Source organism: Centrocercus urophasianus, unplaced genomic scaffold (assembly GCF_019232065.1).
Source record: "Centrocercus urophasianus isolate 14NV4802_14NV808 unplaced genomic scaffold, USGS_Curo_1.0 seq_13, whole genome shotgun sequence".
NCBI classification, from domain to species: domain Eukaryota; kingdom Metazoa; phylum Chordata; class Aves; order Galliformes; family Phasianidae; genus Centrocercus; species Centrocercus urophasianus.
In genome coordinates, this window is record NW_024884475.1 from 27,382,689 (window position 1) to 27,401,868 (window position 19,180).

At 40.9% G+C, this 19,180-nt stretch overlaps 1 protein-coding gene across 7 annotated transcripts in view; it reads right to left on the bottom strand.

Moving 5' to 3' along the window:
- Window positions 1-19,180, bottom strand: part of MTUS1 (microtubule associated scaffold protein 1) — a 110,889-nt gene that overhangs the window by 77,776 nt on the left and 13,933 nt on the right. For all 7 annotated transcript variants that reach the window (XM_042812762.1, XM_042812761.1, XM_042812764.1 and 4 more), the window contains exon 2: window positions 1,316-3,544. In XM_042812762.1, the coding sequence (XP_042668696.1) occupies window positions 1,316-3,370 (2,055 nt within the window). In that variant the 5' untranslated portion in view covers window positions 3,371-3,544. The remainder of the gene's footprint in view (window positions 1-1,315; window positions 3,545-19,180) is intronic.

Genomic DNA, 19,180 nt, shown 5'->3' on the forward strand with positions numbered 1-19,180 from the left:
CATTCTCTTCAATCTGTGATTCTGAGAGTAGTGGGTAATGTAGCATACAAACTTTAAAATACTTCAAAATTAGAAAGTTCATGTTATTAATTTCTTCTGTAATGCTTCAGAAATGGACAGCTGCTTTCATTCTACCTACAGTACATTCCTTATACTGAGTTTTAGTAAAGCTTTTTTTCTATCGAAGCAGTGAAGACTAACAAAAATTCAGACAACTCCAGGCTTCATCAGTAAGTACACTGCCTCCACTTCACTGAGTAAACTAAGATTTACTCAGCCCTGAAGCTCTTTCCTTCTTTCCCACTGTTCCTTTTCTGTGAAACCTCTTTCAGCGTATGTGAAAGCAACATGTTTCTCCTGACAGGTAGCTGACTAGTCCAACAATATTTTCCAATCCATCATGCATGCATACCTTCCAGCCAGGAAGTTTGTACCTTCCAGTTGGCTTACTCTCCCAGAAAAAGGTATGTGTCATCTGCATAAAGCATAATTCCCAGCTACTCTTAACTATTCTAATGAGTTCCATTTTTACTTCAAATAAAGAACTTACAAACTATTCAAGGTAGACAGTTAAACTAATAAGTTAAAAGTGTTTCACCAAATTGCTGGTCTGAGAATTCTGCATTACTTGTTAAGATACGTTTAACATTTCTATGAAAAAAAAATTAAAAATTATGTTTTAGAACTAAAGTATGTTTTGAAAGAAAAAAGATTATTGAAAACAGAAGTTTATTTTTAAGATAAACTTAAAATACTCAAAATTACAGTATCACTAATATTGTACTGATAATGTGCACATTAAAGTTACATTTTTAAAAATCACAGAATCACAGAATTGTAGTGTTTGGAAAGGACCTTTAGAGATCATCAAGCCCAACTCCCATGCTGAAGCAGGTTCCCTACAGCAGATTGCAAAATCTTAACAAGTGGCAATATACAGTTTTGCTAGTTAGACTGTATTAAGATGCATGTGCTTCTATTAGAATAATAGAATCCTGACTATATTGAACTAAAAAAAAATTCACAAAAAAAATTTAAACCACGGAATAAGATGAAGGTTGACAACAGTAAAAAGCACTTGAGGTCAAGTGCTAATTGCTTACTCTGAAGTTCAAAGAGTTTGCAATTTTTTTTTTTTATTTTTCTCTCCTTTTGGTAGGAAGAGACTGCACCCCAGAAATCAATGTTACAACTACTTTTGTAGACACAAAACCCATTCAACAGTTGCCATCCAAAACCCATTCCACTGTGCAGTACAGAAGCCCCATTCTTCAAGTGCACAAAACATTTAATTAAGTCAAGGAAAAAAGCTTACCACAGGAACTGAGTGCAGGACAAACGTTTCATTTGCCACATCTTTTAACAGCGGCGCTTCCAGAATTCCCATGTTGCAGTTTTGCTCTTTTTCACTTCTGTTTGGACAGATGTTTTGAGCACAGGGCTGCACTAAGGAGTCTGAAGTGTCCATTTCATCATTCAGCATCTCTTTTGAGTCTTCTCCACACGTTGGAAGCACAGCAACAGCCAAGGAGCACACTGAATTGGTAGCACTCGCTTCACCAGTGTCTCCCAGATTCTGCTTCAGCGCAGGTGTCTTTGAAGTCCTGTGGGAAACGGTTCTCGGATGTGTTGTGGCGTGCACTACTTGGCTAGCAAAGAGGTGTTTCTTAAGATGCAGCTTATGGGGCTTATTCACAGGCAGTTCCACTTTCATATCTTTAGCTAAATCTGTTTTCTTTTTCAGCACTTTTGCAGAAGGGGACAGTTGCCTGGGGGAAGCAACTAGTGAGGATGAGGAGGCGGTTGATTTTTTTGGTGATTGAGGAGACTGTCTTAAGGGCTCGCTCTCTCTTGACTGGAGTACAGGCCTAGACATTACCTTTGGCTTCACGTTTTTGAAATTAGGTTTGGGAAAATTAACAATCTCACATTTCCTTGATTTGGTTATTGATGACACAATAGGCGATCTGCCCACTGTTCTTCCCGCAATTTGACCTGAACTAGTTTTAAGTGAAGGCCTTCGGTTATGCTCTCCTACAAGCATCTCGTTTGGTCTTAGTTTAGAAGACTTGTCTCCAAGTTCTGTCACAGATGGAACAGGAAAAGTTATGGGTTTTGTTCGCTCTTTAGGAGTTGAAGTAAATAGAGCAGTATCGCTTTCACTAGCCACAGGACTGAAGACCAAAAAAGTTGCTTCACATTTCAGTTCCGGTTTAACTGTTCTCTTTAGTTTTGGTACACTGCAAGGTAGCACTTCAGACACAAAAGGAGTGTTGTGCTTATACCGAAAAGCAGCATTTCCAGGGATGCTTTGTTCTTTGGTTAAGGGTTCACTGGTTTTCTTCAATACTTGCTTTCCAATGTTTTCTACTGGTAGAAGGTACATGTTACTTCCAGGACTATCCATATATGTCCGACCAATGGAATTCCTGGTTTCATCACAATCAGCAGTATTCTGAAAGACTTTCACTTGCTGATCTTCACAAGTGAAAATGTGTGGTGATAATTCAGCTTGTTCATGAGGATTAATACATCTAGCAGCTTGTTTTTCAGACTGTGCTGCTGTTTCCAATTGTTCTCTGTCAATGTTACTAGTATTTTCTATATCGAGTTTAACACCTGCAGAGGCAGGATAACATACTTCAAAATCAGCAGAGGCCTCTAGGCTTCCTGAAGCCACTACCGTAAAAGACAAATTTGGTGTTTTTTCTGCACCCAATTTCTCTTCCTTATCTCCTTCATCATAAGGGATTAGCATTTCCCCCAGATGCATATCATTTTGATCAGTTTCCACTGTTCCACTTACAATGTTAGTAACATCAAATGTGCTCTGGTGACAGCGTACCCTGTTTTCTATCATGGACTGTGTGCACTGCTCTGAAGCAGGATGCGGTAGCACACAGTTTGATTCAGTCTGACTGTAAGGCATTGATTGTTCAGTAGTTTGAGCTTGCATTTTTGTCACAGCCACATTACCTTTCAGGAAGTTTGTTGTTTCTTTCAAGTCACAATTCAAAGGATATACACTAGTTTGCTCAGTCAGAGAAGAGTTGCATACAGTATCTTTATCTCCCAAGAGAATTCCTCCTTGGCAGCTGTATTTAGCAGGCACCCTTGGCAGATGAAATGCTTCAATACACTGCTGTTTTAAAAGAATACTTCCAAAGTCACTCTTATCTTCAAGAACAGCATCACCTTCGTTCTCGGTCACTACATTTTGGTCAGTTGAATCACCATGTAACTTGGCAGCACAATTCTTTGAAGGAAGCGTAGCTTTGTCACATGTGTAGTCATTTCCATTTTCATCCCTTATAAGTAAGGAAGACTTCAAGCCATTCTTCGCTTTGTCATCTGACCTTTCAATATTCATTCTGAAGGCTAAATTTTAAACAATTTTCATTTTACACTTATTTAAAACCCCAGAGAATGCAGACTTCTGAATTTTGCAGAATAAACAGCTTTTCCCTGGAACATGTTCAGCTGTATGAGAGACATTTAAAAAGCAGTTTCTTGTTTTTGCGCTTTCCAAGAGGATTCAAAAGTTCTAGGATTAAAATGAAATGAAAAGTGATTAGCCAAACCAGGATTTTACAACATTAAGCATTCTTAAGCAGGTGGTCTCTACTTGAATCAAGTGCAGCCATTTTGACAAACTTTGACCACTCTTCCCAACTGAAGAACAGGGAAATAAGAGAGGAGTTGAACATTGAATAAAGTCTTTTTCTACGACTGGGTGACCAGACTGGTAGATGAGGGAAAGGCTGTTGATGTAGTCTACCTAGGCTTCAGCAAAGCCTTTGACATGGTCTCTCACAGTATCCTTCTACGGAAAACTGGCTGCCTGTGGCTTGGACAGTTTTACCCTCCATTGGATAAGGAACTGGCTGGAGGGCCATGCTCAACAGGTGGTGGTCAGTGGAGTGAAGTCTAGCTGGCGACCTCTTTCAAGTGGTGTCCCTCAGGGGTCGGTGCTGGGGCCATTCTTTTTAATATCTTCATTGATGACTTAGATGAAGGGATTGAGTGTACCCTGAGTAAGTTTGCAGATGACACCAAGTTGGGAGGTGATGTCGATCTGCCTGAGGGTAGGGAAGCCCTGCAGAGGGATCTAGATAAGCTGGATCGCTGGGCCAAGGTGAATGGGATGAGGTTTAACAAGGCCAAGTGTCAGGTCCTGCACTTTGGCCACAATAATCCCATGCAGCATTATAGGCTTGGGGATGAGTGGCTGAATGACTGTGAAGAGGAAAGGGACCTGGGGGTGTTGGTTGATGCTCGGCTGAACATGAGCCGACAGTGTGCCCAGGTGGCCAAGAGGGCCAATGGCATCCTGGCTTGCATTAGAAATAGTGTGGCCAGCAGAAGCAGGGAGGTGATCATCCCCCTCTACTCAGCACTGGTGAGGCCGCACCTTGAGTACTGTGTTCAGTTTTGAGCCCCTCACTACAAGAAAGACATTGAGGCCCTGGAACGTGTCCAGAGAAGGGCAACGAAACTGGTGAGGGGTCTGGAGCACAAGTCTTATGAGGAGCGGCTGAGGGAGCTGGGATTGTTCAGTCTGGAGAAGAGGAGGCTCAGGGGAGACCTCACTACACTTTACAACTTCCTGAAGGGAGGCTGTGATGAAAAAGGGTCTGGCCTCTTCTCCCAGGCAAATAGTAGGACCCGAGGAAATGGCCAGAAGTTGTACCAGAGGAGGTTTAGGTTGGATATTAGGAGAAACTTTTTCTCTCAGAGGGTGGTCAGGCACTGGAATGGCTGCCCAGGGAGGTGGTGGAGTTGCCGTCCCTGGCAGTGTTCAAGAGGCACCTGGATGAGGATGGTTTAGTAGCTTGTGGTACTAGGAATGAGAGGGTGGTGGACTAGATGATCTTGCAGGTCGTTTCCAACCTTGCGATTCTGTGATTCTATTCTATGATTCCCGCACACCTGTAACGATATATTCCAGCTCTCCTATCAAAGAACGGGAAGAAGGAGGACACTGGCATTGAAAACAATGGGAAACAGGTCAGGGTTTTAACTAAAATGCAAACACAAATGTGGTATCCTTAAATGAGGATATGGACAAAGTGACGTATTTGAAAGTCAGTGAAAGGAAAACAGCAGAACGTGAACATCAGAATTATGCATATAAGAGTGATGAAACAATGAACATTCATATAAGAAATACATCAAAGTCTTAAGTGACTTAACTGCACTTAAATACAGTGAGTAGCAGAACCCTAATGAACTGAAACTCCAGGGAAACAGAGATACTTAACTGTACTACCAACCATCTTTACAGGGGTGACACAGAGAGTATATAACCATTTCAAAAACGAAAACAAGGGAAAGAAAAAACACTTTGAGAAATACTCCTAAAAAATGTAAAAATAAAGCCAGAGCAATAAATAACATCAAAGGTAAGTTACTAAAAGCAAGAATTTATCATTCAAAAAGCTGGCATTTCCTCATAAACCTCATTTTCTTCAGCTGCAAACATACCATGAATAGTTACATTCTTAAAGTCTTTTTCAGCTGAGCAAAAGCGTAAAGCTTTTCCAGACATGCTCTAGGGCCATGAATAGTTCTGAGCATAAAAGTAGCACTCCAAGTAAGACTGTTCTAGATTTACATGAGTTTGTAAGCTCATGACAGACTAAATGCAGAGAGACTTCTAGAAAGAAAAGACCACAGCCTTTTCTTTACACACGACTTTTTACCTTCAGTCTGAGGTAGATGCTTGAAGACCGTGGAACAAGAAAATTAGCCACCAAAATAAGGCACTAATCCGCTCCCTGCTTCCTTTTCTCAATTCCAAAACAAAAATCACTGAGGATAAAAATCTGGACTAGATAGACCCTGCTTAAACTCTCCCAGTTTCTAATAGCTCCAGATCCTCTGACTGCCCACTGTTATTCAACCCCTACAGTAGCATGAGCAATAGCGGTACCCTCATTTCCATTCTCTATTATGAAACATGAGGTAGGTTCAAGAGTTCTTCCACAGAAGTCTTCCCTTGAGGCAGGGCAAGAACCTGTCCTGAACGATCTTCCATCCAGTTAAGCTGATCACAGAATCAACTGTTGAAAAATGTCTGTAAACTTTGCTTCCACTGTTGTTTTGATATATTAAAACTAGTTGCTTCTTGTTTGGAGGCTAACTCATAACACACCATACAGCTTGCCCAACTAGTCATGCAGCAAGAAGTTAAGAGGTTCCATTTTGATTTAGCATTTGCTCTGATGCAAAGACCATTCTAACCTCTTTCAAGCACTTTCACACAATAGAAAAGTAGGGAACTGTAGTATGCCACTTCACAAAGCTGAGGTCTCAAGAACTTAAAGAATGATACCTTAGCTTAATATGGATTGTTGATTTGTCAAAATTTGAAACAGGAGCATTGAATTAAACTTTGATACCATCAATGCTTAAGAAGTCCCAAGAAAAACAGAAGTAGGTCTGAGACCAAATAGAAAAATCAAGAAATTGTTTAAGCCGAATATGAGTATGTGCACGTGTACTAATAGAAATCTGCTCAGTCCAGGTTCCCACATAATGAGAACATTCACAAAAACATACCATTGATGCAACTATTTTTAAAGCAGCTTTTCACTTCAGTAATCAGTATTTTCAATATCAACTAGACTAGATTCAAGGTTGGTTCTGCTTTGTATAGACATTCGGAGTTTAAAAGTAACTTTCATAAAAACAAGGAGACTTCATAAGGCTTAAAAATAGTGTGTAACAAAATCTGTAAAAGAAAGTTAGCTCTCAAAAATTAAGATTCTGTATCTCTGTAGGCACTTAAATATGTTAACTGGGTCTATGAGCTTCCAGATGGTGAGAAATTCTTCTGACTTAAGAGCTGCTATAGACAAAACAACTGCCTTTCCAAACTACGTCTTTCCAAGAATACATTGCTCCTGATGAACTGAAAGAGTCAGGGAATTCTCTAAACTAAATACTACTACCGAACTCTGAATTTAGTTACCAGACCTTTCCACAACAGATATATAAAACCTTAAGGGAACAGAAGCAATGCTTTGGAAAAAAGGGAAGCCAGCTCGGAAAGCAGACTCTTCTAAGAAGAGCACTGTCCATCTTCGGGTGGCCCCAGATTCAGCACACACTACAACATACGAAGTAGGACTCAGAGCAAAGATCTTGCAGCTTCTATTCATCTACATGGAGTGCTGCTGGGCTGGGAAGGTTTGAACGTGTGCTATAGAAGTAAAGGGGACAGACACCAAGTGTCTGTTAGTTCAGTGTTGGGTAAATAAGAGTCAAAACAATATGAATTAATATAAATAAATCAAGCTGCAAGATCCCAAACTGCTTCAAGAATGCAAGCCAGTTCAAATGTATTACACTTAAAAGGCTGACAGCAATATGACGTTTTTCCTGGTGTTCCATCTGAAACTGGATGCTTTCACCCACACAGTCACCATGTTTACTCAAACCCACCAGCTCTGTTTGCACAGCCTGTACCAAGGGACACAGCGGAGATCTGAAAGAAAAGGGTGTGCCTCTACAAGCAGGAAAGCAGTCTGGAAGTGCTCCAGGCAGCTCACTGTACTTGAATGCTATGCTCAAGGCATCTTCAGTATCCATACTTCAGCAGAAAGCTGTATTACACTGCCACAATTACCACTCAGAAGTTGGGAATTATTTTAAAATATGTTCTGGGAGAACTCTGCATTCAGAAGACTGGTCCAGTGACTTTTCTTAAAAAGTAAAGCAAGTGCTCCTCCTACTTAGCTAAGATATTTGCAAACATATTTGAAAGAAGTGTTTAGAACTGGAACCTAGCATTTGAGGATCTAGAAGCACAGCCACCTGATCATGAAGTTCTGTGTGTTCACATGCCTTTCCTCACACTGTTTTACAGCAGCAGGAAAGGTGAAACTCACAGATGTAGGAGATAAGCACACACAGGCCGTTGACAAATCCTAGCTGTAAAAGCAGTGCAAGTAAACAAATGCATTTTATGAGTTGTGATTAAGTGCATGATCAAACAAAACCAAAGCTATGTCTTGGAATGGGCAGATCAGAATACCAACAAGCCTCTCGCTTGAATATTCTGGTAGCTTCCATTGCTAGGATTCAATCAGGCACTCATTCTCAGCTCCGTTAAGACAACATTCATGGCTAGAAGAAGCATGGAGTTTTCTGGGGGGGGTGCAGTATGCATGGTCACTTGTGCTTAGAATTATCACTGGCTTGGCTTTTGGGCTATTGCTACCACAAACAAAGCCACTGCACAGTTTTCCATGAGATCAATATTCAGTCTGCCCCTCTTTAACAATTTCCAAGAACGATGAAGCTTTTCCTTCCTGGTTAAATTAGTTAACTTTTCAATGAAATGTTCCTGGATTTTCAGCGAGGTGGTTGGTTTGTTTGTTGTTTTTAAGTCAGCTCCCATACAATCAAGGATAAAGCTTCAGGTCAAAATGAAAGCAGGAAGCTAGAACTTAAGACAATACGCATTCATTGTTATGGCACTCCCTTAGCAGATCAAGGTCCAAGTCCTACTTGTTGACAAATCTGATTGAACAGCTGAGCACAGATTGGACTGATGTTCACCAACCCCAACTCAGTGTTCCAACTTATTTGACTACCTGTGGTTACATATACTGCTCACCTAGTCTAACACCTGCATCTTGGATAAACTGCTGATTTCTCCATTTCTGCCATTGAACTCTATACAGAAGCAGGTACAGGGCACCAGTACAGAACAGCTACTACACCTGGGATTTTTACCACAAATTCAGGAGCAGGGGAAAGAATGCGGGGTGTTGCTGTGTGCTTCTTTAAAATGTATATATTTTTTGTGTGCATATACACACACACACACACACACACATATATATATGTACAGAAAATACAATCCACTGTACAGAAAATACAATCCACAAGTCTACAGATCTCTGACTAAGCAGACTGTTTACTGTAGTCTCCTCTTGGCTGAGAAGGACACAGCCTTCATAAAGCAGCAACTAAAAAAAGGCAGAAGCTCTCTGCAAGAGCAACAACACCAGGCTGCAAAGGTGGTGGCTGAAATACCAGGCATAACTCTGGAGAAAAGAAAATAATTCTTGCCTCCTAACAGTGAGTCATGATTGACATGCTCAGCAAGTCAGAGCAGAGATGGCTTTAACCATTACCACTGAAATAACTCCTACACTAAGCACTCGCCTTTTAAAATTAAGTTCTAATGCCAAATACACCACAATGCACTAGGCACCATACACTGAAACTACTTTAGGGTACAATGCTGACTCGAAATTTTTCATGCTTCTGAATTATTTTACATAGCATCTGTGCCTGTGCCCATGGGTTTGGTGTAAACACTGCCCAACATTTAACGGACATCACCAGTATTCTGGCAAGTAGTAAGATTGTGTCATTACAATGTGACAGCTGAGGCCACAGCAAAACTGATGAGCTCCTGTTCTTGTGTCCTTTCAGATCTTCACCTTAAGCTGGGAGCCAGTTCAGCAGCTGGCTATATTTAACAATACACAGTGTGAACTAGTTTACTGAGCACTTGGAACACTTCCAGTGTAATCTGTAGTGAAGTAAGATACAGTAAACCCAAAAGTACTATTTAGCTCTAGAGGATTATTCTGTGTAACAAATCTATAACCCAATTAATTATCTGAATAAAGCTGATCAATACATTCCCTAATAACTGAAATAGCAGCATCCTTGTCACGGTATCCTTTTGCAGTGCAGATTATTCATCAAGATGCTTATGATTTCCCAAGTTAGCCAGGTCAGAAGTTTAATCAGCTCCCAGTTTTTGCAGACACAAAGATGCCTGCTGTGCAGGAGTGGACACTCATTCAGAGAAGACTACAGCCAGCCAAGGGGAGGTTTCACATATTCTGTAAGAAATTCTACCACCGAGTCAGGAATGTGCTCTTGCACAGCAGTAGTATCACAGCAGATTTTAATTCTGAAAATGCTGTTATTTGCCAGTTGAAGCACAGTCATTCCTATGCATTTTATAATATTCAAGGCTACTAATTACACCCAAGTGAACAAAATCCAATAAAATTTCAAGAAATAGGTTAACAGAAATAATATTTTTGCAGCCAAATAGGAAACAATTCCAATACAACAACTAGAAATCCTCAAGGTGTAGTGGTTGCTGCAGATTTTCAGAAATATAGTAGCTGGATGCTACTATAAACTCTATCAATCTTAACAACTTAACTGGATTTTCACCTGCAACCTTGCCCAGCTGGCATTTGGAGTAACTGGGCACCTCACAATTGTTGTTCCCAACCCTCTAGTCTGAAGAGAGAGGAAAAATAAACAAATCTAATGCATTGTTTTTATATCTTTAAAAAAAAAAAAAAAAAATTATGTTCCCTACAGAGGAAACTTTCTCACAATGAGATCGGTTCTGCTGCTTGAGTTTTGTTTTTATATTTTAACTCTTTTGTAGATTTCTTGTTTATCTTTTGGTCTCAGACCAAAGATTAAATCCATACAAGCCCTGGCCCTGCATAGCAAAACACAGTGCTCTACCTCTGTAGGGTAGAGGAATTAAACAAGAAAAATGCCACGCCAGTTTTGCAGAGCAGCTCGGAGAAAACAGCTCAATTGATGCAACACGTAGGCAGGGGGAGAGGGGTGCAGTCTCACTGCCACTGCCCGCAGCCCTGGCACTCCTGGGCCAGGTGGGGAGAAGGGAAAACTGCGCTCCTGGGGCAGGCTGCCAGGACGGGGCTGTTTGTCTCACCCACGCAATGTGGGCTGGATTCAGACTTGCGGGCTGCCGAGCCCGTAGCTGTAGGGAGTCGGCTCCACGGCAGTGCGGAGCTGTGCGCTGCTGCGGAGAGCCCTGCACGCGCTGGGCATCAGCGGGAATCACCCCTACCTACAGCTTGTCCCATCAGTCCTTCAGAGAGCCCTCAGTAGTGCTACAATCTCAGTAAATTATAACATGCTAAGACGCATGTTGTGTAAATCCATTATTATAAAACTTCTTGCTTAAACTTAGGATCAAATACAAATGCCGCTTACTATAGCTTTCATTTTGTTCTGTGTTACAGCCAAATCTCTACACTTCCACAGGAGAGCTGAAGAAGTGTTTCAGCTTCCAAGCGCTAACCTCTGAAGCAGTTCTCCCCATTCAGCTATTTAGCTCACTTGACAGCTTTGCAGATGAGCAAAGATAAAACCAGGCTCTGCAAGAGAAAAGGTACAAGCAGACCTCTACAGACACCCTGGAACTACAGCTTTATATGGCCCAGATCATCAGCTTTCATTTTAGCTTAAGGCTGACCAGAATTAGCGCTGCAGGCCTGGTGCACATCCATACCTGCTGCTCCCAAGTCCGCAGGAGATGCTGGCAAGGTGCTGCTGCTATGTTACCAAGGAACCCTAGTTATTCATTTTACAGCTGCACTCTACTTTTGTACTAAAACTAGGCCATAACCCTAGAGTAACTGACAGCCTAACAGCACTGAATGCTGGACAGGCAAAAACTGCCTTATGCAGTCCTTTGGCTGGCTGATTGGCTTTTTGGGATGTCACCTGTCCTTTTTGCAAGGGTTGATCCCACATTAACTTCTCCCCCTCCATCTGATGATCCACTGGTATGCACAGATCCACTCTCTGAAGCATCTTGGACTTGGTGCCCTGCTTAAACTATTCAGTCTGCAGTACTGCTGGTCTCACATTTCACCCTTATTAGCTTTGACTTCACCAGTTTTATGAACCTGATGAAGGAAAGCCTGAATTACATACAAACAGCAATAGCAGTGTGATTATTTAAAGGACACTGATCTCATCCAGTACACTTTTAGTATTGATTTTACCACCCGACTCCATTTGTTAGGAGGCAACTCTGCCTCCTGGATTTCAGCTTAAAGACAAAATACAACAATTTTCATAGCCAAATTTGTTACAGCATTTTTTTTTTTTGTGAGAATGAGGAAAGAAAGTCTGAAAAAAATTCCTAAGGTACTAATATAAACTGACCTTGCACAGCTGAATACTGTCCTATGAGCACCGATAAACTTTCTCAAAATTATGTCAGTAAGTTTAAATTCACAGGACAAAATTATGTTACCTGCAAGCATGAAGTTTGCCAAAGCCTACCAATGATGTTGCCATTTCTAGATATCCATCTAGAAACCCATGAATTCATGGTATACCAACTCATTTCCAGCTCTGTTAGGATACTAAATGCACATCTTGTTGACATAAGTACTCTGGTAAAAGAGATCCCATACTGCATAATTCTGGACTCAGAGGAACTGCCTAGGCAGGGGAAAAAAAACAAAACAGAGAAACCCCAAACCACAGACACGTACCCAGAGCTGAGTAATCCAAGAAAATAAATATGGGGAAAAGTCATGAAGCTTCTCCTGGTAGGAAAATACATCACCCTAATTGCAGAATCCTGAAAGAGAAAAAAAGTTGAGCTAAAGAATTCAAAAGAGACCTCAACTCCCTGGTGCTCCCATTTTCCATCTCTCTAATTTCAGGAGTGCTCTGTTCCTCCTACACCAGGTATGTGAGGACTTCCCCAGAACAGAGGGCAGTTTCTACCTTGATATTTTTTCCTTCAAATACACCACTGGGGTTTTATTTTCTGCGAGCCAAGTTGCACATACCAGAGGTGCTTTTACAAGTCGTTTGGGTATAATACTGCTCACAAATATAAATTGTAAGCAATTTGCTGCACTAGGAGCCTTCTCCAAAGAAAACTGCCTCACAAGAAGCAAGGATGGAACGAACTGCCATTTGGAATTCAGGCAATTAATTTTCTGGAAAACTATATCCAAGACTTCAGAGTTGCAAAGGAGTTTGTATGACTGCACTGTTCAAAAAGTTTTTTGAAAAATTACTGAGCAATACCTGCCTGTCAAGTAGATATAACAGCTGCGTGCCCTAAGCCTTCCTGGGCTAGATTTCTTGTATCTGCAAATAAGTTCTTCCTCAAAGCAAGGTAGGCTGCAAGCAAGAAGGGCACTGGGGCACGCAATGGGGACAACCTTTAGTGTTCAGAAATTATTTCCACTTCTCTGATTGTCCATATCAAAAACTGACCAGTAGCATGGGTCCTTTGCTTCTGACTACAGATAATGATCTTAAAAAAAGGAAAAATCCCCAGCTAGCCTATGTTTTTTTTTTTAAAAGCAGAAAAGAGAAAAATCTTAACTCTCTCTAAAAATTAAGTTGTCAGTCAAAAAGTCTTCCACCTTAATACACACTGTTAGATCAAGTACTTTATTCACCTTCTTCACAAATCACTATTATAGAGACCATCAGATGGGAAAGGTAGAACTAATCATCTTCATTATATTAAGCTGTGCTAAAATCTTCTGAATTGTTTTACACAGTATTGTCCTCATCCAAACCATAACCAAGATCAACTGCTTGCTTAAGTTCCCAGTTTCTAAAGTTTTAATTTTTAGCAGTTTATCACCCACATCTATTTAAACAGTTGCACAGAATCTGGTTTGTATTTCTACCTTCACATCTCTGAATTCCAAGTTTGTGTGCCTATCAGGACCAAGAATTTACAGAGGCATTCTTTTTCTGTTGTTATTTGTTTCTTTGTTTTCTTTATCTATTTGTGCTTATTTTAACAAGCCCGCTTAGCATCAGCTTCCATAAGCAGAAGAAAAACAGCAAACCTCAGTATTCAGGTTTACTTATATGTCAGGTGCTTGAATGTTTCTTCATAAGAAACACACAATGGAAAAATATATTTAAGGTCTTTGACAAAGAAACCTCAAGTCTAATCACAGCCACAGATTCAGGTTACTTGCAGGAGAACTTGATGAATTAGATGCTTGTATCTGTCTTATCCTTTAAGACACATGGGTAACTCATTTACATTCTACACACAGAATATACCAGTTCTGGTACAGAACTGTGAGATACTACTTCTGCAAGTAACATCAACTGCATGTATCGCTCTAGAAGTAATACCTCCTATTTATTTAAATGGAAACTACAAGAGATACAAAGAGCACATTAACACTAGTTACTGGCAAATTCTCAGCAACAAAACTCTATTTTTCAACATAGTCACCACCAGTAGCTATGCATTTTCACCAGCAATGAACCTTCATGCCATGCACATAAAAATCTGCACCTGCAGAGGTGGCCTACTGTTACTATCACCACTGCTGAAACGCACCTCTCACTGCCTCACTGTGCTCACACCCACTGTTTGGTCTCCAGAAACATTCAGAAGCACCAGTGAATGTCAGCAGGTGTGATTTTTTCTGCATACAGGAATTGGGTTCCACACCTTTAAATCATACGCAATTCTGTGTCAGACGCCATGTTGTTAGACTGCCTCTGCTGCTATCAATCACATGGCAACAAAATTTATTGCAACACTGGCAGGAAGGTTCAATCTCTACTTCCATATCACCAACATCCAACTCCGACATTGTGGGTCAACATAATAAAATATGAGGCATTACTTTTGGAGCAGCTCTAATCTATTTGCTAAGATTCCTGCTAGGTTAAACATCAATTCTAGCATCTGTACACAAATCAGAGATCAGTAAGTAAAGAGACTCCCTAGCTGACTACAGAAGAAGTGCTTCTATTTCCAGCAAACAATGTCACAGCACAGCCTGACTTGGACTTGGTTAACTGAAACTGAAGGACAAGCAACCATGAGGATCAACACCCCCCTAAACAAGAGCCCACACTTGCATAGAATCTCTCGTGGCCTGGAGAGATTCATCTTGCACATACCCTGAAGGTCAATACATTCAAAATATTCAGTATTGGAGGGGAACCAAATGCCAGCTTGGAGAACATTCCTTGGAGAACATTCCATTCACTGCCAGACCTCTCTCAAATAGAGGCTGCCAACTTCTCGCATCTTACACCACATGAGCCACAGAGATTTGACAGCCCCCTTGTGCCATTCCACCTTGCTGCTAGGATGCACAGGGCCAGCAACAGCTAGAAAGCAACACTCCTCAGAACCTAAGGATGTACCTCAGCAGCTGCACAAATGCAGCTGGGGGAACCAGAGTTGCCTGCCCAGGTGCGGCAGTAGCAGCGACAAAGAGTGCAGCTGCAGTAACACAAGGAGAAAAATGTGGGAAAAAGGAAAAACACCACTACAAATTTCAGTTCCTATCCAGACTTGCCTGCCAGATTATAGTCCTATTTTAGTATTCAAACACCGTAAAAAATTTTACAACTATCTACAAACTGGTTCACTGAGTAGTTTCTTCAGTTATGCCTCAGGAGATGGCTCAAGTCCTATTAAAGCTTCAGTTAACTTCAGAAGGTAAGTTCAGATGTTTTGTGAAAAAGTTTCTCAGAGCACAGCTGCAGAGATGACTGTTAGAAAAAAAACAAACCTAAACAGTGTATGAGAGTCACAAGACCACTTTCTGCTTAATACCTACCATTTTCAGAAAGAAACACGATGTCAGTGCTGTCATGCTTATTTAGAGAGAATATATACAGAGAAATACCAGCCACTACTTCCTTCTCCAGCCAGAAGGTGCTTGCAAACATTTAGATACCAGTTATGTGCTTGAGTGGCAGCAACAATTTCCTACACAGAACGCATGCAAATACACACCACCTGCTTACACCAACTAAAAGCCTCGTGCCAAAGCACAGAGCCAATTCACAACTGCAAGCCTGGGAGCCTAGGCTGGAAGACACAGGAGCACACTTGCTTTTCAAGCACCTGAATGCATTACCATAGCCTGATTTGAGGCAGGGTTGGCCTTCTAGAAAGGCACAAGGTGTGCAAGGACCATGCAAGTGCTTTTTTCTTCCATGCATCAAAGCCAATTGCTGGGTAGCAGTCAGTACCACGCAGTCACTTCAGATCCCATGCTCATTTAAATCATGATAAGGGGAAGAAATCTAGCAGTGACCACCAACCACGGGTCTCACAAGCTGCTCTCTTTCACACCCACTTGCTGAGGAAAGGAGCAGTTCAGCAGCACGTTAGCCAGCTGTGATAGAGTTTTCTCCATTAAAAAAAATTTTTTTAAGTTTTCTCCAAATAAAAAGCCTAGGAAAAAGTTGTGTTACCAGTCCCACTCTACAGCAGCAGAAAGCCAGAGGTAAAGATTGGAGGGATACAAATACATGCACAAAAACTAAAAATAAAAAATAATTCATCTCTTCACAGAATCACAGAAGTGTAGAGGCTGGAAGGGACCCCTGGAGATCATTCAGTCCAACCTCTCTCCTTGCTAAAGCAGCATCCCAAGAGTACACCACACATGAAAGTATCTAGGTGGGTTCTGAGTATCTCCAGAGAAGGAGACTCTCCAGCCTCTTTGTCACAGTACTTTGTCACCCTTCCTCCTCTGCCATTTCAGAGTAAGACTGGGGGACAGAGAAAATACCGTTTTGAGAATAAATATATTAGGCAACCTAAGTAATTATAATTTTAAGACGTTACTCTCGCACAACAACCCTGCAAAAGTTGCCTCTAAGATTTTGTTAAAAGGAATTTCTAACCTTATCTGACTGCCACATCCAGTCTTTCCTCCTGCATAACTGTTTCGGGAAGAAAGGTTAAAAAACAGTGCAAAAACAAACAACTGAAAGAATGCACACAACACAGAGAAGCTAGAAGTAGAGGTTACAGCGAAGCTAAAAGTAAAGGTTAAGCCATGGCCATCTGTTTGACCAAAATCCCCAGAATCACCAGTGGAGAACAGAACCAAAGCAGAGCACTGGCACCTGAATGGGGGCTTTTTAAGCCGCCACCAGCTTGCCCATGCCTCCTGTTGGCTTTATTTTCAAGCACTGGATGCTTGTTTGTAGGTTAGTTAGTCCTGCCTAGAGTCCAGCTCTTAGAACAGAGCACTGATTACAGTTTGATAATACATTAAAGTCACTAACTGTGTTCTTTAAATAGTTAAATACCTTTTGGATTATTTCTTGTCCTCATTTTCGATATAGTCTCCCTCCCCTATGGATAAACTTACTACATTTTCTTTACCACCTTTAGAAGTTCAATTGATCTTTCCTTCTATTTATAAATCACAAATACCAATAGCTCCTATTTCAGTATTTTAGCTAAAGATAGCAACGGACAAGAAAAAAAAAAGCTTTAACAAGCAACAAAGATCACAGATCAAAGATCAGAATACAAAATTGCAATGACAAGCTGGAGCCCTATTATTATCTCAGACTCTCTACTTTAAGAGCTGTGACTTGATTGTTCTTCCCAAACTTTAACTGAAAATGGCACATTTTACTTGTTTTGCCAACACATCAACCACCCTTCCAGGAAATAATGTGTCAGCAACATATGGAAACTACTTGCATGAGTTTTTTTTGGCATTTCTCCTGAAGCCTGGCATGGTTTAAGCATTAATTGTGGAAGCCACTAATACCTCTGTTTTAGCTGTTAAATTTAAAACATCAGGGGAACATTAAATCAATGACAGTATGCGATTACCATCTGATATAACTTACCAAACCTCCCTCACTAAGGCCATCAGCTTCTAAATAATTTTTGTAACCAAAAGGCTTATTTTGGAGTACATTTAAGCACAAAGATTCAGAAAGTACCAGTAATCTTACTACCCACTCAGTAGCAAACAATAAACAGTTAAGAGCCATATATAAGAGTATGCTTCTGTATTTATAGAATTAGCAACTTCTAATTAACGCATTAGGAAAGTTGTTTGGAATACAGTAGCATCTTGTAGTAAGGCTACAATAGAGGAAAGAAAGGAACAGCACAACTTACTGAAGACAAGGCCCAAGCATTTTAAGAGAGATGACTTGAGACTGAGTCATCAGAAACTTTCCTCAGTGGCGTACATCAGAAGGCAAGCAAACAGTAAGACCAAGGAAAAAAGAAAAGGAAAACAAAACATAGAAGCTGGACTTTCCAGAACTCTCCCAAGAGATTTCAGCTTTCAAAGATCAATTCAGCCATGCAGCAATAATAGGCTCCAGCTAAAGAATTTTCCTTTGACTCTGCCAGCAATTTGTCAAGAGCTTGCTGTGTGCTAGCAGCACATCCTAGAGCAGGTTTGATGAGGATGTCACAGACCAGGCAGGTGATATTTGCGGAGACACACACTCTGCCACTTTATGCCACGCTTACAGTGAGGGACAGGAGTGTTGCACAGCAGAGCAAGCAACCAGTTTGCCTGGCTAGGAGCAGAGCAAAAGGCAGATGGACTTGCCAAACTTCCCCTTCTGTTACTTAGTGACTTCTGGAGAACCTGATGAGCCAGAACACCAGGAAACCCAGTGATAGGTGGGTGGGTGGAGGAGCAGGAGGGGCAAGGAAAGCATTAAACTCCAGAAATCTGAAGGTCAAAGAATTACCTAATGTAGCATTATGTTTGTTATCTCAAGAGCAGATTAAAGTTAAACAGGCAGGATGGGGAAGCACTGCCCCACTCTCCGAGTCTCCAGGAGAAACACATGCAGTCACGCTAACGTTTCCCACAGCGTCCCTCACCACACACCACAGCAAACAGCTACTCCAGGAGACAGTTCCACATGAAACAGCCTGCAGAACAGCTTGGACAAATTTTATTTTAGCCTTCCTGAAGACAGCCCAAGGAAACAACAGTTGTTTGGAAACATCATATTGCAACACATGAGTCCTTATTCAGTTTTGCCCTAACAGAACTAACAGCTTTCCCTCACCTGTTTTAAGTGACACAAACCGCAGTCGCTTATCCTTGTCTGCTACAGGCAAGGAAAAAAAGAATGCGCCACTTCCAAAAACTCAGCTGAAGACTTTCCTCTGCTGAATTTCACCACATCACAGACTTACCCTGCAAGTGTATAATTTGCTGTTACACCTATTCAATGTAGCTTTTTCAATTAATTCAGCATTGCAGGAAGGAATAATAATAGTAAAAAAAAAAAAAAAAAAAAAAAAAAAAAAAGGGATACATTAGCTATGTAAAACAGTGTCAAAATTATTTTCAACCTCTGCAAGTATTTCTGTCCTCAGGCTATAAAAGAACTACAATAAATATAAACAAATACAATCTAACAAAGTCAATTTAAATGTGAAATTATGACAGTTGTATTAAAAAAAACCTCTACCGTAACACACTCATCATTCAAATCAAGACATTTAAGCAGCATGTGCTTACTGCCAATGTGTTAAACAAATCATTGGCTTTGGGTGCACACAGTTGAGGAGTTAAGCATTCCAGAAGAACTTCTCTTTGAACAAGAAACAGTATTT